This window comes from Choloepus didactylus, chromosome 6, assembly GCF_015220235.1.
Source record: "Choloepus didactylus isolate mChoDid1 chromosome 6, mChoDid1.pri, whole genome shotgun sequence".
Taxonomy (NCBI): Eukaryota; Metazoa; Chordata; class Mammalia; order Pilosa; family Megalonychidae; genus Choloepus; species Choloepus didactylus.
In genome coordinates this window covers 78,619,789-78,644,787 of record NC_051312.1, presented here as the reverse complement: position 1 = coordinate 78,644,787, position 24,999 = coordinate 78,619,789, and the positions used below count along the sequence as shown (strand labels likewise).

The window sequence follows — 24,999 nt, the reverse complement described above, 5'->3', positions numbered from 1 at the left end:
TACATATAATGAAGTCTCAGGAGAGTAGCTGAAAAGGAAAAGGAGCAATATTTTAAGAAATAATGGCTAAGAATTTTCCAGAAGTGACAGAAGACATCAACTCACAGATTAAAAAAGCTCTGTGAAATCAAGCAAGATGAATGAAAGGTTTTTAATAAGCCCAAAATACATAAAATATCAAGTAAATCGAGATAAATAATTGTTAGATTTTCTCATTGTATTTTAGATAAAATTTAAAGATAAAAATCTGTTATACTGCAATCACTTAACGTGCTTGTTATATTTTAAAGGGTAAACTGTATAACAAGATAAAATATGTATAAACAACAAAGCAAATGTGGAATGGACTGCTAATATTTGATATTCAAAAATAAGGAAAAAAGAGGAGAAATATAAAAACAAAAGAATCAATAAAACAATCAATAATGACAATCAACATTTGATAGCACAAAAGAAGACAGAAAGGAGACAATAAGAAGTCAAAAATGGATTTGGTTAAATAGGGAAAAAGTAGGAAGACTGTAGAAATAAAGCCAAATTTATTGGTATTGCATTAAATGTAAATGTCTTAGATTATTTTTCCATTTCTTTTAATTTAGTGACTTAATTTTTTAATTATTTAAAGATCTGTAAGATTCTGTAATCATGCTCCCTTTTTCATTTCTAATATTGGTAATTGTTTCCTATTTTCTTTCCGTTTTTCATTCCTGCTATAGTTTATCAATTTTATTAATCTGTTCAAAGAATCAACTTCTGGCTTAGTTGATTTCCTCCAAGTCTCTTCTCAATTTTATTGTTTTAGGTCTTTATATTTATGGTTACAGCTTCTACTTTCTTTGGATTTAACCTGCTCTTCTTTTTCTAGCTTCATGAGGTAGAATTTATATCATTGCTTTCAAACTTTTTTCTTTCCTAATATTTTAATTCTATTAATTTTTCTGTAAGCATTAATTAACTACATCCCAGTATCTTATCATTTAGTTAAAATATTGTATTTTTCCTTTGTGCATTCCTCCATGATTAATCAGTTAATTAGCACTGTTTCTTAATTTTCAACTGCTGTGAGATTTCTGGTCACATTCTATTATTGATTTCTAGTTTAATAAGACTGTGGACAGAGAGGACACAGTGTATGATTTCAGTCATTTGAAATTTATTAAGCCTTGCTTTGTATTCCTTCATTTGCTCTGTTTTGGTAAATGCTTCATGTATGCTTGAGAAGAATGCACATTCTGTAGTTCTTGGTTATAATATTATATATGTATGAATATATCTGAATACATACATATACATGCATACACACATACATATAGATATATATAATCAGTTGGTTTAATTCAGCTAATACTTATGTATTTATTGATACTTTGATCCTCTTGTTCCATTAATTTCTGAGGAGGTATGCTAAAATCTATAAATGTAATTGTAGATTAGACTGTTTTTAAAATTTCTGTTACTTTTTGTTGTGTACATTTTGACAAAATTTAAAGCAAATGGAACTTTCATATACTGGTGGTTCAGATGTAACTAAATACAACCAGTATCAAAATCTATATGACAGTATCTGCCTAAGATACACTTAAGCAAACCTATGATACAGCATTCAATCTTAGCTACTGTTTTGGTTTGCTAAAGCTGCTGGAATGCAATATACCAGAAACGGGTTGGCTTTTTCAGTGGGGTTCTGTTAACTAACAAATTAACAGTTATAAGACCATGAAAATGTCCAAATTAATGCATCAAGAGGAAGATACTTCTCTGAGGAAAGGCTGCTGGCATCTGGGGTTCCTCTGTCACATGGGGAGGCACATGGTAATGTCTGCTGGTCCTTCTCTCCTGGTTCTGGTTTCAATGGCTGTCTCCAAATGTCTCTGGGCATTTCTCTCTATACTCTCCTGCTTTATCTGCTATTTATCCTCTCATAGGTCTCCAGTGAAGGATTAATACCCACCTTGAATTGGGTGAGTCACATCCCAATTGAAACAACCTAATCAAAAGAGCCTACCCAAAAATAGGTCTGCACCCATGAGAATGGATTAAAAGGACATGGCATTTTCTGGGGTACATATCAGTTCCAAACCAGCACAGCTACATACACATAGAAATATATACATTTCATGAAATAATACAGGGAAGAATGGTCATTGAACCACTAAAAAATTGTAATTGGTGTAAGAATGAACAAATAGAACAACAAGAAAAAATAGATTCCAGAAAAAGCCTTACACATACTCAGTTATTTTATGTATTATGTGATGACCCTGAAGATAGTAGAAAATGATGTTATTTTAATAAGGAATTCTAGACTAAATGGAAGTCCATAGGAAAAAATAAATTTCACTACATATCACACCATACACTGAAATTAATTACGTGTAGGTTTCATATCTAAATAAGAAAGGTAAAACATTCAAGTATCTAGATTAAAAAACAGGAGTGAACATCTTCATGTTATTAACTTTGGCAAAGATTTCTTACAGAGCAAATGAAAAGAACAATGATAAATTGAATTTGATTAAAACTAAAATATTCTGTTTATCTAAAGACATCATCAAGATTGTGAAAATGCAAACTGCAAAATGAGAGATGATGTTTGCAAAACAGATTTTGAAAGGGCTGATGTCCAGGATATAAGTAGAATGACAAATAAATGAGAAATAAAAGTACAAAACCCAACAGGAAAAAAGAGCTAAGCACTTCGAAGGTCCTTCATAAAGGAGAATATGTAAATGGTGAATAAACATATGAAAAGATAATCAATTTCATTAATCATTAAAGAAGTGTGCATGAAATCTACAATGTGAATATACATAGTCTTTCACCAGAATGGCTAAAAAGAAAGAGGAAGAACATATGATGCTGGAAATGTAGTGGAGCGTTGGAAACTTTCACATACTGCTGTTTGGAAATGTAATTGGAAGAACCACTTTCAAAGATAATTTGGCAGCACCTACTAAAGCCAAACCTATATATACCTTAGAGCTCAGAAATTCTGTTTGTGGATATATTCTGACCAGAAATGCATTCATGTATTCACACACACACAAAACTTGTGCAATTATGGCCACATACATACTATTCATTATAACCCCAATTGGAAACTTCCCAAAGACCTATCAACATTGAATGGATAGATATTTTGAGACATTAACAAAAGTGAATGTTCATACCATGACAAGGAAAGAACTATAAGCACATAGAGCAACACATACAAATCTTATAAATATGTTAAATAAAAGAATCCTAGCATAGAATACCTATTTGTTCAACTTATTCAATTTTTTTAAAATTCAGCCACACTTACTCTGTCGTATTAGAAGTCAGGATACATGCTATGCATTAGTGAAGCAGTGACTGAAAGGTGCAGAAGAGGGACATTTGTAGTGTTCTGGATTTTCTGTTTTGTGGTTTGGGGGCTAATTATAAAGATTTGGTCACCTTGTTACACAATGTTTCAGCTGTATAATTATTTTTAGAAATTTCCTCTATATGATCTAAATCTTAAAAATCGTTTACCAAAACATGCTTTTTGTGTGATGTCTTCAAGAAAATGTGTCTTTTCTCCATGCTTATGTAGTTCTTCCTGGAGTGGTATTTTGTTTGAATAAAGAGTTATTCCAGTTTCATTCTATTGCAACACCAGCAGCATGTGGATTATAGTCTCACCACTCAATCCTCACTGGGATGCTGGTAGAATCATTTTCCAATATTTTCACACGGAAAGTGGTTGATGTGCCATGCTCATCAATTATGAATATCTAACCAGAGTGATGAGTTGTATAAAGCATAGGTGTCTAGTGCTAAGCAAGTTTTTAATATAATTTAAGGAGAGGAACTTGAAGTACAATAATCTGCACACATTTAAAGTGTAAAACTTAATGAGTTTTGGATATGAAACCATCAACATAATCAAGATAAGGAACATATAAATCCTGACCAAAAGTCTTTTAATTAATCTTTGTAACCTCTCCTTCACCCAACACTGTTGACAGGCAATGATGGATCTTTCTGACTTTAGAGATTGGTCTGCTTTTTCTAGAATTTATATAAATTGAATCACAGAAAACAGATTTTTTCCTAGCTTCTATAACTCAGCATAATTAATTTGGAATTCATCACTGTTGTGTGCATCATTGTGTGATCATTTCATTTTATTGCTGAGCATTATGAAATTGTATGGCTATACCACAATTTATTTAACCATTCAGCTGTTGATAAACATTTGGGTTCTTTCTAGGATCAGGCTATTACAAATACAGCTACTATGAATACCTGGATACCAGTATTGTATGAACAAGCATTTTGCATTTCTTTTGGGTAAACAGCTAGGACTGGATGGTTAGGTCATGTGAAAAACATATGTTTAACTTTTTAATAAACTGCCAAACTGTTTTCCATTTTGCACCTCCACTCAAATGTTCCTCTATATCCTTGCCAACAACTGGTATAGCATCTTTTTTTGTCTTTTTTTTTTTTTAGAAAAGTTGCAGTTTTACAGAACAATCATGCATAAAATACAGGATTCCCATATACTATCCTATCAACATCTTGCATTGGTGTGGAAAATTTGTTACAATTGATGACAGCAAATTTTCATAACTGTACTATTTCCATAGTCCATGGTATAATTTAGGTTTCATTGTGTAGTGTAGTTCCATAGACTTTTCAGAAAATTGTTGTTACCACATATACAATCTAACATTTCCCCTTTTAATTACTTTCAGATATATTTCAGCCCTGTGGCTAGTCTTTTAAAGTGAGCAATTTTCATAGGTGTGTAATTGTACTTCATTGATGGTTTTAATTAGCATTTCCCTGATGACTAGTGATGATGAGTATTTTTTCCTGTGTTTATTGGTCACTACTATATTTTTTGAAGTATCTGTCTAAACCTGTTAACCATTTATGTAAATTGGGTTCTTTTATAATTAACTTGTAAAGTTCTTCATAGATTCTGGACAAAAATCTATTGTCTTAAATATATGTTGTAAATATTTTCTTCTAGTCGGGGACTTACATATTAAAATTTTCTTAATACTATCTGTGCTGGTTTGGATGTATTATGTCCCCCAAAACACCATTATCTTTGATGCAGTCTTGTGTGGGCAGGAAACATATTGGTGTGGGCCAGATCTTTCTTTGAATAATTTCCGTGGAGGTGTGGCCCACCCATTCAGCATGGGCCTTGATTAGTTTACTGAAGCACTATATAAGCTCAGACAGAAGGAGCAAGCTTGCTGCAGCCAAGAGGGACACTTTGAACAAGGTATGGAAGTTGAGAGAGTAGCTACAGATGAGAGACAGTTTAAAAGCAGACTCTTGCTCTGGAGAAGCTAGGAGAGAACAAATGCCCCAAAAGCAGCTAAGAGTGACATTTCTGAGGAGCTGAAGCTTAGGGAGGAACATCTGGGAGAAAGCCGTTTTGAAACCAGAACTTTGGAGCAGATGCCAGCTACATTCCCAGCTAACACAGGTTTTCTGGACGCCATTGGCCATCCTCCAGTGGAGGTACCTGATTGTTGATGCATTACCTTGGACATTTTACGGCCTTAGGACTGTAACTGTGCAGCCAGATAAACCCCCTTTATGGGAGCCAGTCCATTTCTGGTGTTTTGCATTCTGGCAGCATTAGCAAACCAGAACACTATCTTTTGAAAAGTAAAAGTTCTTTTCTTTTGATGAAGTCCATTTATAATTATTTTTTATGTATGGTTTATACTTTCCCTTCTGTCTATAAAATATTTCCTTCCCAGGGGTCACAAATATTTTATCCTATGTTTTCCTCCAGAACTTTTATAGTTTTAAGTATTATTTTAGGACTATGGCCATTTTAAATTTTGAGTTAATATTGTTTGGAATGGTGTGAAGTAAGATTTGATGTTTCAGTTGATATACAGTTTTTCAAGAACCTTTTCTTAAAATCACTCTTTCCCCATTAAATTGTCTTGTCATTTTTGTAGAAATCACTGAAAAAGCAAGCATGTTTAACACTGCTCCATTGCTGCTTCACATAACACATGAAGAACTTGAAATAAAGTGACCTGATACCTAGATATATAAAGAAGATGCTCAAACCACCCAGCCAAAATCTATGTTGGGGAAATAGATTTCCTAGAATCTGATGTTCTACTATAACTTTCCCATTTTTACATGTGACACCATTTTCTGAGTGTTGCAGCCACCAAAGTAATTTTGAAATGAGGAGCTAATGACCATGTAAGGAGTACAAAATATATTGGCCATGTCAGAAATCAATACTTGTGTAGTAGAAAGATAGTGATTGCTACTGATAGGTAATGAAGGATGTAATTTAATTTCAAGCCAGCATTTTTGCTCAGTTTCATGGAACTACATGTTGGTTGGCCATAGGCATATGTTTTAAATCTACTACTTTGACTTAGTCAGTTGAAATTCCTCCCAATTTTCAGAGGAAAATATGATCGCTGTTATTGTGTTGCACAGTACTGGGAATTTTCATTTCTTTCTCTTTCTTGCTCTGTAATTTACTATGGTATGTGTTTGTTAAGAAAAATAAAATGGCCACCTACATTACGAGTTGCCAGGAGAAGACACCTATCTGAAAAGGGCTTGTCCAGAATACAGAAAAAGACAAAAAAAATTGACTGGCAGGAGTTACAGGGAAAAGGAAACACAACCTGCAGGGTTATTAATAAGTAAAACCTGTTGACAAAATGAGTTTTGATCTAGTAGAGATAGCTTATAAGTATGGACAACTAGTCTTTTCTAATCAGTGTATATCTGCTTCCCACTTTGTAAGATCCTGGCTATGTAAAAAGGAAACAATGTCAGACAATCAGGACATTTCCTCACTTGCTTCCCTTGGCCCTATATGAGTTTCGCACTCCGACCCCCACCCCCCATTAGAGCTCCTTTCTGCTTTCAAAATGGGATGCTGCCAATTTAGGAGCAATTAAATGAAGCTATGAGATCCTAAATTGCCATGAGAAGTTTTCTTTTATAGGGTTTATATAGATCTTTACTGATTAAAAAAAAAAAACAAAACACAGAACTTTATTTTGAAACTCTCACATACTTATGGGACCATTACAAATATAATACAGACTCTATGCAGAGAACTCTAAATACCCCTATCCCATCCAGATACCCAGATCTGCCAAGATTACCACTTTGTCTGATTTGCTACATCATTCTACCTATCCAGCCATCCATCAATCCAACTACCTATCTAAACATCTATCTATGTATCTATCTGTCTTTCTGTCTTTCAATCTACTCCTAAATCTATTTTCTGAACACTTGAGCATAGGTGAGGCTATATACATCATACTCCTTAAATACTTAATACTGATTATGGTGGTTTGAATCTTTTATGTACCCCATAAAAGACTATGTTCTCTTAATCCATTCTTTTGGGGGCAGACCTATTGTGGGTGGGACCTTTTATTAGATTATTTTCATGAAGATATGGCCCACCCATTCAATGTGGGTTTTAATTAGTTTACTGGAGTCCTTAAGAGAGCTCAAGGGTGGGGAAACCTAAGACGGCAGCTAGGAGAGAAAGGGCAAAAACACACCTCAGTGAAAAATACTAGATAAAAGCCAGAAAGTGACCCAGAACACCAATAGCAGTAATGCACCAGCTGGACAAAGTCTACTAAATCCGTAGGGACCATGCACTGGGTGAAAACGGAAGTCTGTGTTCTAAAATGCGTGAGTAAGCCTGCTGAATATTCGGCAGCAATGCTGCAGTGTGGGGAGACTGTGGGTTGGCGTTTGGAGGTAGACTACTTCTAGTTTAAAAAAAACAAAAGCGGCTGCAGATAAGGCAGCGAGAACTGCACAGTGAAGCACAGCAGGGATGGACTGTGCAAATGCCTCAATATCTGGCGTGGAAGACAGCCTTTCTCACACCTGCTGCTAATTGTCTCAGAGCAAGGAAGGCAGAGGGGAGCCAAAAGGAGAAAAAAACCACGCCCCTTGCAGCCATCTTCCCAGCAGGCTGGGAACGCTCCTCCCCAGTGCCGGCACCACAGCCCAGAGCCGCACCGACAAACCCAGTGTGACAGGAAGTGTTTTCAGCAACATGCACACATGCCACAATATCTGGCATGGACAATAGCCTTTTGCACATCCACAGCTAACTGTCCCAGAGCTGGGAAGGCAGAGCTGTGCTAAAGGTGGAAATTAACACGCCCCACATAGTCAGCCATATAGAAGCCTGGGAACGCACCTAAATGGCCCGAAAGCCCAGAACTTCCCTTGAGGGATGGCACACACCTGTGACATAGCACAACCTTCCCTAAGCAGAGGCCCTAGAAGGGCATGGAGTAGAAGAGGGACCTATTCGGAAATCCCAGGGGCCATACGCCAACACCAAGGACTTGTGGGTCAGCAGCAGAGACAATCTGTGGTGAGACTGAAATGAAGGTTTAGACTCTTGCAACAGCCTTAAATCTCCAGGAACACCGGGGAGGTTTGATTATTAAAGCTGCCCTCCCTCCCTAACCGCTCAGACACACACCCCACAATCAGGGTGGACAGCACCAGCAACACACCCAAACTTGGTGCACCAATAGGACCCCACAAGAAGCAGACCCCCACACACCACAAGGACAAAGTTGGGGGGAACTGACTTGATGGGAATAGGTGACTTGCAGATGCCATCTGGTGGTTAGTTAGAGAAAGTGTATGCCACCAAGCTGTAGATCTGACAAATTAGAGATTAGGCTTTGAATAATCCTACATACCCTAAAAGAACCCTAGGAAGTAAAGCAAATGCCAAGAGCCCAAAAACCACAGAAAATTTTAAAACATGAAAAAACCAGACAATATGTATAACACAAACGCAAACACCCAAATCAAAGGATAAGAGGAGACACAGTACTTTGAGCAATTAATCAAAGAACTAAAGACAAACAATGAGAGGATGGCACAGGATATAAAGGACAGGAAGAAGACCCTGGAAGAGCATAAAGAAGAAATGGCAAGAGTAAATAAATAGATAATCTTATGGAAATAAAAGAAACTGTTGACCAAATTAAAAAAAGATTCTGGATACTCATAGTACAAGACTAGAGGAAGCTGAACAACAAATCGGCAACCTCGAGGACCACAGAATGGAAAATAAAAGAACAAAAGAAAGAATGGGAAAAAAAATCGAAAAAATTGAAAATGACCTCAGGGATATGATAGATAAAATGAAATATCCAAATGTAAGACTCATTGGTGTCCCAGAAGGGGAAGAGAAGGGTAAAGGTCTAGAAAGAGTATTCAAATAAATTGTTGGAGAAAACTTCCCAAACTTTCTACACAATATAAATACACAAAGCATAAATGCCCAGCAAACTCCAAATAGAATAAATCCAAATAAACCCACTCAAAGTCATATTCTGATCAGACTTCAAATACTGAAGAGAAGGAACAAGTTCTGAAAGCAGCAAGAGAAAAGCAATTCACCACATACAAAGGAAACAACATGAGACTAAGTAGTGACTACTCAGTGGCCACCAGGGAGGCCAGAAGGCAGTGGCATGACATATTTAAAATTCTGAGAGAGAAATATTTCCAACCAAGAATACTTTATCCAGCAAAACTCTCCTTAAAATTTGAGGGAGAGCTTAAATTCTTCACCAACAAACAAATGCTGAGAGATTTTGCTAATAAAAGATCTGCCCTACTTCAGATGCTAAAGGGAGTCCTACCAACAGAGAAACAGAAAGGAGAGAGAGAGATGGAGAAAGGTTCAGTACTAAAGAGATTCAATATTGGTTTATTAAAGGACAATAAGAGAGAGAGGGAAAAATATATCTGACAAACATAAACCAAAGGATAGGATGGCTGATTCAAGAAATGCCTTCAAAGTAATAATGTTGAATGTAAATGGATTAAACTCCCCAGTTAAAAGATACAGATTCGCAGAATGGATCAAAAAATATGAACCATCAATATCTTGCATGCAAGAGATTCCTCTTAGACACAGGGACACAAAGAAATTGAAAGTGAAAGGATGGAAAAAATATTTCATGCATCATACAGCCAAAAGAAAGCAGGAGTAGCAATATTAATCTCAGATAAAATAGACTTTAAGTGCAAGGATGTTATGAGAGACAAAGAAGCCACTACATACTAGTAAAAGGGGCAATTCAACAAGAAGAAATAACAATGATAAATGTTTATGCACCCAATCAAGGTGCCACAAAATACATGAGACAAACACTGGCAAAACTAAAGGATGCAATGGATGTTTCCACAATAATTGTGGGAGACTTCAACACATCGTTCTCTCCTATAGATAGATCAACCAGGCAGAAGACCAATAAGGAAATTGAAAACCTAAACAATCTGATAAATGAATTTGATTTAACAGACATATATAGAACATTACATCCAAAATCACTAGGATACACATTCTTCTCTAGTGATCACAGAACTTTCTCCAGAATAGAACATATGCTGGGACATAAAACAAGTCTGAATAAATTTAAAAAAATATGAAATTATTCAAAGCACATTCTATGACCACAGTGGAATACAATTAGAAGTCAATCACCATTAGAGACTTAGAAAATTCACAAACACCTCAAGGTTAAACAACTCACTCCTAAAATAAATGGTTTATAATGTAGAATGTAAGGGAACTAGTGATAGAGAGCAATTAACGAAGGAGGAACATTAACCCAATAAGAACAGATAAGCTCTCATAGGTAAATTTAACATTCTGAGAATGCCCAGGAATGACTATGGTTTGCTAAATTCTGATGGGTATGATAGGAAGAAGTTCACAGAAATGTTGCTATATTAGGTTATTTTCTTGGGGTAGAGTAGAAACATGTTGGAAGTAAAGTACTTATTTTAGGTAAGGGGTCTTTTTCTTACTCCCTTGTTATGGTTTGTTTGAAAATTTTTTGATTCAGTTTTTTGATATAGTTAATTAAAAAAAGTTAATTAAAAAAACAATGAAAAAATATGCAGACCCCTTGAGGAGCTGGTGGAGAAAGCAGAGGTGTTGGGCTTCCCCACCTCGATGGTTGCTGATGTGCTCACAGACATAGGGCACTGGTGATTTGATGGGCTGAGCCCTCTACCATGGGACTTGCCCTTGGGAAGACTATTGCGGCAAAGGAGAAGCTAGACCTGCCTATAATTGTGCCTAAGAGCCTTCTCCCGAATGCCTCTTTGTTGCTTGGATGTGGCCCTCTTTCTCTAGCTAAGTCAACAATTGAGGGGACCTTGGCATTTCCATTGGTCAGAGAATGTTGCTGCCCCAGGCTACATACACGATGGAGCACATTCGTAAGGAATTGTGGAGAGCCATTGTTCAAAGAGGGAAGAGTCTTTGCTTCAGAGATGCCAGAGAGTCTGGGTGGAGCCTCGATGACTGAGGAAGGTGGTTTCAAGAACAAGTGGTCCCCCCAATTCTTGGATATGTTGGAACAATCACTCCAGAATTTGGAGAGAATGGGGTGGCTGCACAAGCCCTTGGAAATGGTGGGACTGCCACTCTTGCAATTCCCAAGGAAAAAACATCATTCTATAAATGATTCTCAGACTTTGAAATCTAATGGAGTTTGCCCTGCTGGTTTTAGGAAGTGTTTGGTCCTTTGTTCCTGTTTTCCTTTCAGTTTCTCCCTAAGCAATGGGAATGTTTATCCAATCCTGTCAGTCCCTTGGATAGTGGAAGCAGATAACTTGTTCTAACTTTCACAGCCAGAAGGGATTTTGCCTTAGTACAAACCACACCTGTAACTGATTTTGATAAGACTTGAAATGATTTAAGGCTTTTGTGATCTTGTGATGGAATGAATGAATTTTGCATACGGAAAGAACATGTCTTTTTGAGGTCCAGAGGGTGGAATGTGTTGGTTTGGAGCTGTTAGGTACCCCAGAGAAGCCATGTCCTTTTAATCCAATCTTGTGGGGGCAGACCTACTATGTGTGGGAACTTTTGATTAGATGGTTTCCATGGAAATGTGACCTTGCCCATTCAAGATGGGTCTTAATAGTATTGTTGGAGTCCTCTGTGAGAGGATAAAAGGCAGAGAAATTTTGGAGAGAGCTCAGAGAAGTTAAGAGAGATAGATGCCCAGAGACATTTTGGAGAAAGCTAGTTTGAAACAAAAACCCAGGAGAAGAAGGTTAGCAGACATCATCATGTGTCTTCCCATGTGACAGAGGAACCCCAGATGCCATTGGCCTTTCCTCAAAGAAGGTATCTACCTCTTGATGCCTTAATTTGGATATTTTCATGGCCTTGAAAGAGTAAATTTGCAACCTAATAAATCCCCAATGTTAAAAGCCAATCCATTTCTTGTGTAGTGCATTTTGGCAACTTTAGTAAGCCAAAACACTGTGTAAACATTCCTAAAAACAAAGATATTCACTTCTGTAGCTAGTTTATGTAGTTATCAAGTTAAAGAAATTTAACATTGATACAACGCTTACACTCTGTACTCCAATTTTTCCGTATGTTCCAATAATGTCTTTTTGAACATTTCTTTCTCCCCTATTAGAGCCCATCAGGAGGCATGTATTGCATTTATTTGTCACTGTCTCTTTGTCTCTCTTGTTGCTTTCTTTTTAAATCATGGGAACATATATACAACATAAAATTTCACATCTCATTCACTCCCAAGCATATCATTCAGTAGGATTAACCACATTCACAATGTCGCTGTATGCTTGCTACAAAGACTTCCCCATATCCCTAAACAGAAACCACATACTCATTATGCATTAACTCTCCATTCCCCCTTCCCTCTTCCCCTAAACAACCTATACTCTAATTTCTGTCTCCATGAGCTTGAATATTCTCCCATAGTTTCCTTGTAGTTACAATGTGGCTTAAATTTAACATCTAAAATCTATATCAATCTTGTTCACTTTTATACCAACTGAACTTCAATAGTTACACAATGTTACTATGCTCCTCTGGTAACCAACTTTTGTGTAATTCTTGTCACAAATTACACTGATTTGCCACTACATTTTATGCATTTCCTTTTTAGATCCTGTAGGAAGTACAAAGTGGAGTCACAAACCATAAAATAATATAGTACTGGAACTTACATTTATCCATGTTCTTACCCTTACTGGAGATGTTTTTTTACTCGTGTGGACTCAATCTATTTCCTATTGTCCTTTGTATTTCAACCTATGAACCTCTCTTTAGAATCGCTTGGCCTAAAGAAATGAAAGAGTGGTGACAAACTCCCTCAGATTTTGTTTATCTGGGAATATGTTAATCTGTCATTTCTGACAGACAGCTTTGCTTATTTGGCATTTTTATTTTTTTTTATTTTTTATTTTTTTTGCTTTTAGCACTTTAAAAAATGTCATTCTGCTCCCTTCTTGCCATCATGATTTCCAAAGGGAAATCAGCATTAATTTTATTGAGGGCCCCTTTTATGTGACCTATTGCTACTCTCTTGAGGCTTTCAGAATTCTTTCCTCATCTTGGGCATTCAACAGATTGGTTATAATATGTTACAGTACCAATATTTGGATTCATCCTTTTTGGAGCTCACTGACCATCTTGAATATGTACATTCAAGTCTTTGGTTAAATTTGAGAAGCTTTTAGCCATTATTTCATTGACTATTCTCTGTGTCCCTTTCTTTCTTCTCCTTCTAGAACACCTATGCCTAGATATTGGTATGCTTGATGGTGTTCCACCACATCCTCAGACACTGCTTTACTTTTCTTCATTCTTTTTTCTTTATGCTCCTCAGACTGGATTATTTCAATTGTTTTGTCTCCAAGTTCACCGATTTTTTCTTCTGCCTGCTCTAACATGTTGTTGAATCATACTAGGGAATTTTTAATTTCTGTTACTGTGCTCTTCAGCTCTGGTCCTTTTCCATAATATTTTTATCGTTATACAGAATGAAAAACAAAAGCTCAGAAACTATTCTAGAACCAGGAAATAAGCTCTATCTGGATACCATTGTGCTCAGTACAGGTGAGAGTGGGGTGGTAAGGGCTCTCTGGGGGACTGGAATTGCCTCTCAGCACAAGATGAAGCAGGCCTAGTTCAGGAACTGCTGCTTACCTCTCAGAAGTCTGTCTTTATCTGGGGAAATTTTTGAAGAAAGGGCAATACATGACCTGAAGAAATTTTTATTGTGAGAACTCTATGCCAGAATACACCAACTCAGTTAACATCCAGCCTCCCAACCCATAATAGATAGACTAACGCATAGCTAAATAAACTCTCATGATCTGCGAGAAGAGAGAATCACGTACTTTTCCAAAACTAGACCCTTGTATTAGAAAAATAATACAAGATAGACTCAAAGAGGAAATCAGTGAGTGAGTGAGTAAATGAGTTCTGCTAATATTAGAAATTTTTATGAGGAAGGAAAAAGTATCATAAGAAATAACATGATTTTTCACTTGCTATGTGTTTTTACCAACAACTTATATAAAGAATGATAAAATATCTTGGTAAAATGGAAGACTAAAATAAGAGTGACGATGTATGCAAACACTTGGCCATATATGCACATATCAGAATGGAAAAAAAATTACTGTGTGCTATTAAGAAGCTACATACAATTATTTGGAATCTGGAGACAGTCAACTATTGCTACTCTTAATCATTAGTGAAAATGAAATTTTAAAAAAAGAAAAATTAATGATTTGGAAAATTTTTGAGAAAGCTGTATTTTGGATTTTAATTACTAAAAATACTCTGAAATAATTGGCAACATGATAAAGTAGCAGAAGTCAAGCTAAAAGAGAGTTAAGAGAGAAAAACATCGGGTGGATTAAAAAATAACTTAAAACCAGTTGCTTGTTTGACAGTTTGGATTTTTCCCCTTATAAAATCTGGGTAAACTTATTGTTTCAAAAAAATATTAAATATTTTAAAAGATGATATTTCTGTAAACCTATAACTTCTCTAATTAAAAAAGCCTATACCACTAAAATATATAGAATCATCTGAATTTCTAACAATTAGAAATAATCCTCCAAATAATCCTCCAAATTAATATTGGTATCATGAAGTGAATGAGAAGATTAAACCAATAGATTCAAGTCCAAACCTTCCCCATCTATATATTCAAGCACCTATAGCACCCTACCCAGCACCCAACTCACCAGCCTCAGTTATACCTAATATTGAGGGGATCTGCGAGTCTGACTTCTCCAAGTGTGCCTCAGCTCCATAACTGTGGTCCAAGGAAGAAAGTTAATACTGGGATTGAAAATCCTCTCCCTGAACAAGAGAAGCTGCTCCTCTGTGGCAACATGGAATGAGTGAGCATGAAAGACAAAGAATTCACAAGTTTATGGGAATAAAAAAGGAATCCCTTCAGCCTTTAAAGTTTTCCCCCTTAGCTCCTGAACCTGCAAGAAGTTCTCTTCCTCTAACAACTCCAGCATTTCTAATTACTCTCTTGCCATCAGTCTCACAGGTAAGATATCCAACCCAATCAGTAATTCCCAATTTTCTTACACAGAACTGTTATTTTCTCTGATGACTGTGCCACTTTTTGTTCAGCAAATATCATTTACTTGATCTAGAAGTCAGTTAAGCCACTGAGTACTTACTGACATACTCAGGTAGTTTTTGCACCCATAATTCTTTCCACTAAGAAACCCATATTCTGGTTGTGTACATAATACTTAGCATTTATAGATAGGCAAATATTAAGTTGTATGACGGTAACTATAGAGTTAAGAAATTCAGAAAAGCCTGAAATAATCTATGCTTTCTAATCAATTTCCTTTATAAACGAGTTGGAAGGTGATACAACAAAATTGCAAAGCAAAATGGAAACATATTATCTGAGAGAGCATATACTTTGTCTAGTCTGGATAAGTAAGAATCATGGGAGACTGGCTTTCTTCTGAGAGAGAATAAAGCAGCTCTAATAGTTGTCAGATTGTAGCTGGCCTAGCGCTAACAGGTTAGCCATGGCAATACCCACTTACCATAATTTCACAAAACACGTCAGATGAAGTCACTGTGTGTCTGTGATGGCGTGAAATTAAAAACAATATGCTAATGTAATCATGTTTGATCAGAGACAAATACAAGAACACTGTGCAAACAAACAAAAGACCAATTGTCTCCTCCTGGCGAACATCAGACTACAGCTATTTTATCAAATACAGTATCTCAGCTGCTGTGAGAAATACCACACGATGGGTTCCTTTAAACAACAGGAATTCATTGGCTCACGGTTTCACAGGTCAGAAGTCCCTGTCAAAGCAGTGGCTAGGAGGCTTGCTTCCACCATGGGTCGGTAGCATCCTGGCTGGCAAGCAATCCTTGGGTTCCTTTGCTTTCCCATTTCATGGCAATGTCCTCTCCTTCTCTTTTGGCTTTCAGCTTCTGTCTGTGGCTTTCTCTAACTATGCTGGAATTTACTCTGTTTATAAGGACTCTAGTAATCTGGATTAAGACCCAACATCATTCACTTTAACTATGATAATATCTTTAAGGAAATGTCTAAATTAGGTTGTATAATTCCATCTACCACATATAGTTTTAGCCCTTCTCTATTTTTCCCACCTCCCATATAAAAATTAGGATATCCAATAATAGAATTAACCTTCTCCTTGAAATCACCTATTTCTATAAATCCTTCCAAAACAAGCCCAAATCCAGTATCAAACCTTTCCTCACACACTCTTACACAATTTCCACACAGACTGTTCCCTCACACACAGCTGCTCAACATATTGTCTCCCTTGTTTCAGAAAGTAAAAAATCCAGCATGGTTTGACTATACGTGTGTTTCTGGTAATTGTTGGCAAGAGGATACCATTACTTCCCATAAATGAGAGTATCAGTTGTTCCACATGCTTGCCCACACTTGGCATTCTCAGTTTTGTTCTTTTTTTTTCCTTTTAACGCACTTTATAGGTTATAGTGCTACCTCACTGAACTTTGAATTTCCATTTGCCTGGAGTCAGATGATATTGAGCACCTTTCCATGTGTTTATTCACCATCCATATATTCTTTTAGTGAGGTGTCTGTACAAATCTTTTGCCCATTTTTAATTAAGTTTTCTAGACTTCTTTATACATTCTGGGCACAGGTCTTTCATCACATGTGTGTTTTGCAAACATTTTCTCCCAGTCTGTGGCCTGTCTTTTCAGTTCCTAAGCAGCATGTTTTGAAGAGCGTAAGTTCCGAATTTTTAACAAAGTCCAATTCAATATTCTTTTTCTTTTATGAATTGTGGTTTTGGTGTCATATCTAATAAAACTTTACCCAGAGTAACAAAGAATTTCCTTATGTGGTTTTCTAAAAGCTTTATACTATTAGGAATTACTTTTAAAAATCTATATTCATTATTTCTTAAGACATATTTTAGTCTTCTTTATATTGAACTATAACAGACTTCCAGGGTAGTTTATAAAACACTAAGTGTTGGACTGATAAATTTCCACAGAATGTAGGCATAAGACAGGCCAAGAAACAGAATAACATTTTTAGAAAGACTCCTCCTATTAGCACTGAGTAACCACTATACCCTAAAAGTAACCACAAACCTGACTTCTAAGAGTCCCATGGATTACATTTGTCTAATAGGAAGCACAGGAGTAGCAACAGGCCTGAATCATTTTTTTTTATTTCCCTCATTGAGAGGCCCAGGAAAAAGCAATTCCTCTAGTAAATTTCCCTTATAAACATGTGAATAAACAGATATCCTACACACTAATGCCATTTACTAGTAGAGAGTTTATAGGATTTTTTTTTTTTTTATTTTCAGGTTATACTTGGTCTATATAGATTGCTTGTTGAATCTAAGTGTAGATTTGATGGAATCACGGGAGCTTAGATTGATGGCGAATGGAAGATAATAAACTATGTAAGTAATGTTGTATAAGATGGAGATATGCCATAACCAAGAGAGCTCCCTCTATGTAATCGATTTCTGCACAAACAAAGCTCACTAAAAACAAACAGTACATGTGAAAGCAATAATCAGATGATATAAGAACAAGGGAGAGAAAAGAATTTTATAGGGATCTGTGTATGATAATATGAAATTTCTCAAGGCGAAAAATGTTTCATGTGAAACATGATTTCCTTTATCCTTTGAATTCATTTTTTTTAATCTTTGGTATTGGGTCATGTGAATCTGATTTTGACAATTGAGCCCCTTGCATTATCACTCCTGCTTTGAACTTTATATAAATAGAATAATATAAACTGTTTTCTGTCTGACTTATTTCACTCTATGTGTTGTTTGTAGCTTGTTTGTTCTGATTGTACATTCTATTATTAATGTACACTTGACTTGCATCAAATATTGGCTATTACAGATAGTGCTTCTGTGATCATTTGATACACATATCTTCAGATGAATATATGTACACACTTTTGTTGAATATAAATATGAGTGGAATTTTTGGGTCAAAGGGAATGCACTGATTGGCTTTGGAAGATACTACCAAATAGTTTTCAAAAATAATTTTACCCATTTACCTTCTCACCAGCAACATATGAGTATACAGTTGCTCCAAGTTTGCTACCACTTAACATTTTTCATTTTGGCTATTCCAGTTAGTGTACAATGAAACTTCTTAGTGGTTTTAAATATATATCCATTATGACTAAGAAAGAAATTCTGAGAAATGCCATACAAGTCCTTTTTCATTTTTGTATGTGACAGTGTTCCTTTATCTTATTGATTTGAAGAAGTGCTCTATATATTCTGTATTCAAGTAGTTTGGATTGCTTTCTGTTAATGGTGTGTCTGATGAAAGAAGTTCTTAATTCCAATATTCTCTAATCAATTGTTAGCCTGAATATGCATATGTACTTGTATCCTATTTTAGAATCTTCTCTTATCCCAAGCTAATGAAGTTATTCTTATTCTTCTCCAGAAGTTATATTGTTTTGTGAAATTGCATCAAGATTATTTTCTTTTTCCATATGGGATTCGAATTCATCCTGCATCTTTTATTGAAAATATCATCTTTTGTTACTGTACTGCAGTTTTATGTCTGCCTTAATTTGGGTAAATGTAGATCTCTAGGTCTGTTTTTGGACACTATTCAGTTTCATTGTACTAGTTTTCTGTACTTGTGCTGAAAACACACTGCCCCAATTAGTATATCTTTATAATGGTTCTTTACACATTTAGAACAAATCTTGTTAATGCGGCAGTGTAAGTCCTCCAAAGGTATTTTGCTATTCCTAGCCAAATATGTATGCTCATACTAGCCTTATGAAATAAATTGCCAAGTTTTTGCTATTTCTTTCTTTTTTGGTTACTATCTGCCTAGTATCTTTTTCAACCTTTAATTTTCAATCTTTCCACACCCTATAAACAGCATGGGTTTTTGTGTGGTTTAATCCATTCTGACAAAATAAGCTTTTTACTGGAAGATTTTTTAGCCTTTCCCAACACTGTTTTTCTTTCTCTGGACAACTAAGCCTCTGGCCTTCTCCTGTGCCCCTACTGCCTCCCTCCCATGCCCTGACTATCTTAAAACTCATTTTACAGCTGTGAGAAGGCTGAGAAAAACAACTTGGACCACAGGAAAAAACAATTGGGGAGCAGGCAGAGAGTTCAGATATCAGCTATTCCAAGGTATGAACTTATCCCCAAGCTTCCCCCTCCCCTCCTTTGCCAGATGGCCCACAGGTACTTTCATACTGCCCTTATCCTGACTACAAAATTCAGCCACCCCCTGCCTTCCTCAGAGTTGAGTACTATTTTCTCTCCCCTACCAGGGCAGCTATAAATAAAGTCCTCCTTGCTGTTTCACATTGTCCAGTGCAGTATTTCTTTGACAACATTTACATTTAATTTTATTTTAATGTATATGCTGATATAGTTCGGCTGCTGTACAACACCTAACTATTTTTACATTATTGATCTACCTCATTTTTTTTTTTTTTTTGTATTCTTGCATATTTTCCTCACTTCTTTTTGGATTATCAAAATATATTTTTTTAACCTTTTCCCTCTAATAAATTGTTGTCTATAGGTTCTTTCAGTCCTGTTTTAGTTGTAATCCTGGAGATTTCAACATCCACTGTGGACCTATTATAGTCTAATAACAATTCTTTCCTTTATCACTTTCCAATCCTACTAAATCAAGTAGTCATTTAATTCTGCTGACACCTTCCCCACCTGTTTTTATGGTGGTTGTAAATGCATTTTAGTCTACATATATTTAAATTCCACATTTTTTCTTGTATGTGCTTCAGTTTGGATACTTCTCCTCCTGTATTCTGTTTTGTCTAATGTTCTTTTATTATCATGTAATGATTTCTTAAATTGAAGTACAGTACTTTTTTTTTTTAGTTCTCAAATATTCTTTGGAATCTCTTGTATAGGTTACAATTCTCTAGTGATATTTTAATTTATTTTGTCCATATTTTCCTCTATTTTTGAACATATTAGTCAGTATGGTTTTAAAAGTCCATCATAATTAATTCTAAAACTTGGTTCATTTGTGTGATTTTGTTTACCTCTGGAATTTTTTCCCTTGATTTTTGGCCATGTGGGTCTTATCTTTTGTCTTTGGCTAGTTTTGTTGCCAGTTAATCAGTGTTAAAAATCATGCTTTTTTATCTAGGCTCTAGATAAAGACTTTTCTTCCTGATAGAATGGCATCTGATCATCTCATTGAGCCTAGATTGAAGCGTGACTAAGACTCACTCACTGGTTCGCCTCTGGAGTTGTGTGTTGTTTTAACTGTGACCCACTCGATATGAAGGACCCTCTAATCTTTAATAAATGGCATTTCTGAAAGCTTTTCTCTGCTTTTCTGAGGCTTTAATTTGGGATCATCAATCTTTCACCTGCACAAACCAGAATTCAACAAATGTCATCAGGAAAAAATCAGCTTATGACTAAGGCTCCTCAAATCACAGACAAAATCTCTGCTATTTCTCTAACACCAAGCAGACAGCAAGCCTAGCTTGTACCCTCTTTTCTGTTCCTGGAATTGGCAAATGTTTCTATGTTAAAAGCAGTTGATGGAATTAGCTCAAGATGATGTGGTTCTCTCTTTGGAGATTTAGCTCCCTTCTGTTCTTTTTGCTTCAGCGGCTTTCTGCTTCCTTCATATAAGTGATATCTGGATTACATCTAAACTTTCTAATTATCTAAGTGGGGGCATTACTCGTTATCAGTCAGTCCCTGCCTTCTGGAAGTGGAAGTATAAAATCTGCATTTAGGAGGAGATTTTATGTGGTCTTCCAGAACACTGATGTGATTTTGTCAATATTAGATCTGCCACTAATTTTGTTCAACTTGAATCTACCAATGTGTTTTTAGTTTATGTGCTTATTGTAAATCACTCATCTTTGTTTGAGTTTGTGTCATCATTGCCAAATCACTCATGGTTCCTGCTTCTATGTCTCAGAATCCGTAGACGTGATATCAGTTACGATAGGCTAGGTTATGCTGAAGTAGCAGTGGCCCCTCCCAAATCTCAGGGTGCTAAAGAATCAAAGGTTTACTTCTTATTCATACCACATAACCAATGCAGTTTCCTGGGGTAGGAAGGGGCTCTATCTTAGGCACTAGAGGATTTATTCTGATGAGGAACAGCGTTTTATGACAATGCTTCCAGGTACACAACATTAGGGGGAGAGAACACAGAGGAGCACATAATGACTCTTAAATGTTTCTTCCCAGAATTGACACAGATCACCCCTACAAATAGAACAAGTCACACGGCCAAGTATAACTTCAGGGGGCTGATATGTAATCCTCCTATTTTCCTGGAAGAAAAAGAGAACTGGAAATGTTGATAAATATCATTAATGTCTATCCCAAGTACCTTAAGCAAATATTTCTAATTTTCATCTTCTAATTACTAAAAAACACATTTCCAACTTGTATATTCTTCCTTTAAAAAGCCTTGAGGAAAACTCTTTTGCTTCCTGTGATACTTTTGTCCAAAAATATTGACTACTTTATAGGGCTACTAGTTGTTCTAGATACATTTACTTGTTTCTAAATGGGATAATATTATTTAAATTGCTTAAAGTACCTATAGATTAACTCCTGTGCTCTCTATTTAGGTGAATCAATCTTCCTTACTTTCTGTAGAAACAAAAGCCTTCGAAAACAGGCTAGCTTGACTTAATTTGTCTGATTTCTGCTTATGCAATTGATCTTGGATCTTTTCTTGATCTATTAGATTTTCTAAATGCAAAAATTTAATTGTACCCTATGAATATTCTTTTAATAAGTATGGTACATGAATATGCTGTCATGTTTAAAATATTTTTGCTAGAATAGAATACAAAATTTAAAAGGAAATACATAAAATTTTTATCTTTCTATGACCTTTTCTGGTGGGTGTAGTTGAAGTTCCAGGCTCAAGAACTGATGAAGAACCAGATAAAGATAAAGAAATTTTAATGGATGTAAGACAGAAAACATAACTCTAGCAGACTAACTGGAATGTAGTTTCACAGAAACCCTCCCGTATGGAGTAGGCAAATACCTTACATTATGATTATTATAGAAAGCAGAGAGAAGTCAAATATATTTCTTATTGTGTATGGATTCATTCAATATCTTGGCCCAATATTTAGAACATCTGTTGCATATTATTACAAATTTCTAATCTCCCCCAAATATGAATTAATATATATTCTAATAGCATAATATTCTTAGCCCTAACAGCCTATCTCTCTTAGCATAGTTTTCTAAGGACATATGATTTTGTTTTCATCATTCTACCACCAAACAGCTACATAAAACTTCCATAATTTCCATAATTATGCAACAGTATTCTCTGCTCTCTTTTTTCCATTTCTAAATGTATTACTTCCTCTGTTACCCTAGGATACTGGAACCAAACTCTCAATCACACATCATTATGAAGAACTTTCTGAACCAGAGTTTATTCATATGAAAATGGAAATAATAAAAGTAACAATATCATAGAATTCACATAAGAAATATATGGCTTAATATAAGTAAATTGTTTAGAATAGTAACTGCTAAGAAGATTTATATGTTGCCATTATTATTATTTCAAGAATATTTTCACTAAAACTATTATCTCTGAGAAAATTTCATTCTGTTGCTTTCATATTACCTCTGATGATTCAGGAACTGCTACAATTTAAAAAGTATCTGCCTTAATTGCCTACCTAAAAGTGAGGTTTTGAGGTGAATCATTTAACAATTCAAAGCATCAAATTTTTCATCTGAAAATTAGAAAAAATATTGACCACTTTATAGGGCTACCTAGATGACCAAACTACATAAATGAAAGCACTTGGTAAAAAATACAATCCTTATGAATTATAATATTGTCGTTAATAAACTCATTAATATTCTCAAGCTCAAAGTCTTCAGCATGTAGAGGAAGGACAGGTATTAACTTTATAGCCATTTGTACCTCTATCTTCTATGCTTTTAGATAGTAAAGCTCTACCTTACCCACAAACCCTACTTTTGAGCATATGGAGGAAATACGAATTCTAAAATCTTCTAAGACTACTGATTATCAACCATCATTTTTGAAAAAAGACTCTCAGCACTCGCTCCCGAATCTGCTTGGTCCTGACCCCATAGATCACAGGATTGAGGGCTGGAGGAACAACCACATATAGATTGGCCAAGAAGATGTGGATAAATCTGGGGATGTTGTGGCCAAAACGGTGTGTCAAGAAAGAGAAAAATGCTGGTGTGAAAAAGGCTGAGATAACAACAATATGGGAGCCACAAGTGTTGAGAGCTTTGAGTCGGGCCTCCCAGGAGGGCAGGCGGAAGACAGCATAGAGGATTCTGACATAGGAGAGAGTAATAAGGAGCACATCCAATAATAAAAGAGCAATGTTGCCAAGGCCAAACCTAATGTTGACTTTGATGCTGGCACAGGCCAGACGGGCAATGCCCATGTGCTCACAGTAGGTATGAGGGATGACATGGTGCCCACAGAAGGGCAGCCTCAGGAGCAGAAACACCAGGGGAACAATCATGCACAGACTCCGCAGGACAGCAACACCTGCAATGATGCTCAGGATTTTGTTGGTGAGGATCATGGTGTACCGGAGGGGAATGCAAATGGCAATGTAGCGGTCAAAGGCCATGGCTACCAACACAATGCTCTCCATGGCAGTGAAGAAGTGGATGAAGAACATCTGGGAAAGGCAGCCTCCAAAAGATATATGCTTGAGATTGAACCAGAAGATGCCCAGCATTTTGGGGATGGTGGCTGTGGACAGACCCAGGTCAATGGAGTCCAACATGGCCAGGAAGTAGTACATGGGATCATGGAGACTGTGTTCAGTCAGGATCACCATCAGGACAGCAGCATTCCCCAGGAGTGCAACAAGATACACAAGGAAAAAGGGGAATCCAATCCAGATGTGCACAGCTTCCAGTCCTGGAATTCCCAACAGGAGGAATGAAGAAGGATGGAACTGGGTGTCATTAGGAATGGACATTCTCCCTGCCACTGTTTGCAACTGTGCTTATCAGAGTTAGATGACAACTTCTCATTAGTAATTTCTGCTTCTCCTCTCTGTTTGTCCAGATTCCTGATAAAACACAAAATAAAACTGTAATATTCTTTTTCTCCTATTGTATGTTATCCAAACTTTTCTGCCATCCTTAACTGAGTGTCAGACAGCTACAAGAATACAGCCAACATCACTCTTCCTTAGATCACTCCTGAACACAAGAGAAGGAAGAAAAATATCCACATGTCAAGTAGATATATACAGGGTAAGGAGTCAAGAGGAAAACAGGTGAGAATAATAAAGGTCTTTGCTCTTTGCATCTGGTGGTGTTACACACACTATATTTAATGTACACAAAGAATGTTTTAGTTTGTGTAACCCAACCCACTCCCTTATTGGGGAACTTGAGGACCTTTAAAATATGTACGTTTGATTACATGTATATACTTCTGGCAAATTCATGTGTGTTGGTTCATGTACCTAAAACATATGAATTATGAAATAAATATTTGTAAAATGAATGAGTGAGAGAGAAGGCAAAATAACAACCAGCATACCCCAGATGATTAGCAACACAATTTGCATCTTAATAAGGTCTTCCAAAAGCCAT

General features: G+C 36.1%; 1 protein-coding gene across 2 annotated transcripts in view; it reads right to left on the bottom strand.

The window, feature by feature from the left end:
• Window positions 1-23,190: 23,190 nt before the first annotated feature.
• Window positions 23,191-24,999, bottom strand: part of LOC119537709 (olfactory receptor 52E8) — a 46,329-nt gene continuing 44,520 nt past the window's right edge. For both annotated transcript variants that reach the window (XM_037840251.1, XM_037840250.1), the window contains one exon: window positions 23,191-24,467. In XM_037840251.1, coding sequence (XP_037696179.1) covers window positions 23,439-24,374 — 936 coding nt within the window. In that variant the 5' untranslated portion in view covers window positions 24,375-24,467 and the 3' untranslated portion in view covers window positions 23,191-23,438. The remainder of the gene's footprint in view (window positions 24,468-24,999) is intronic.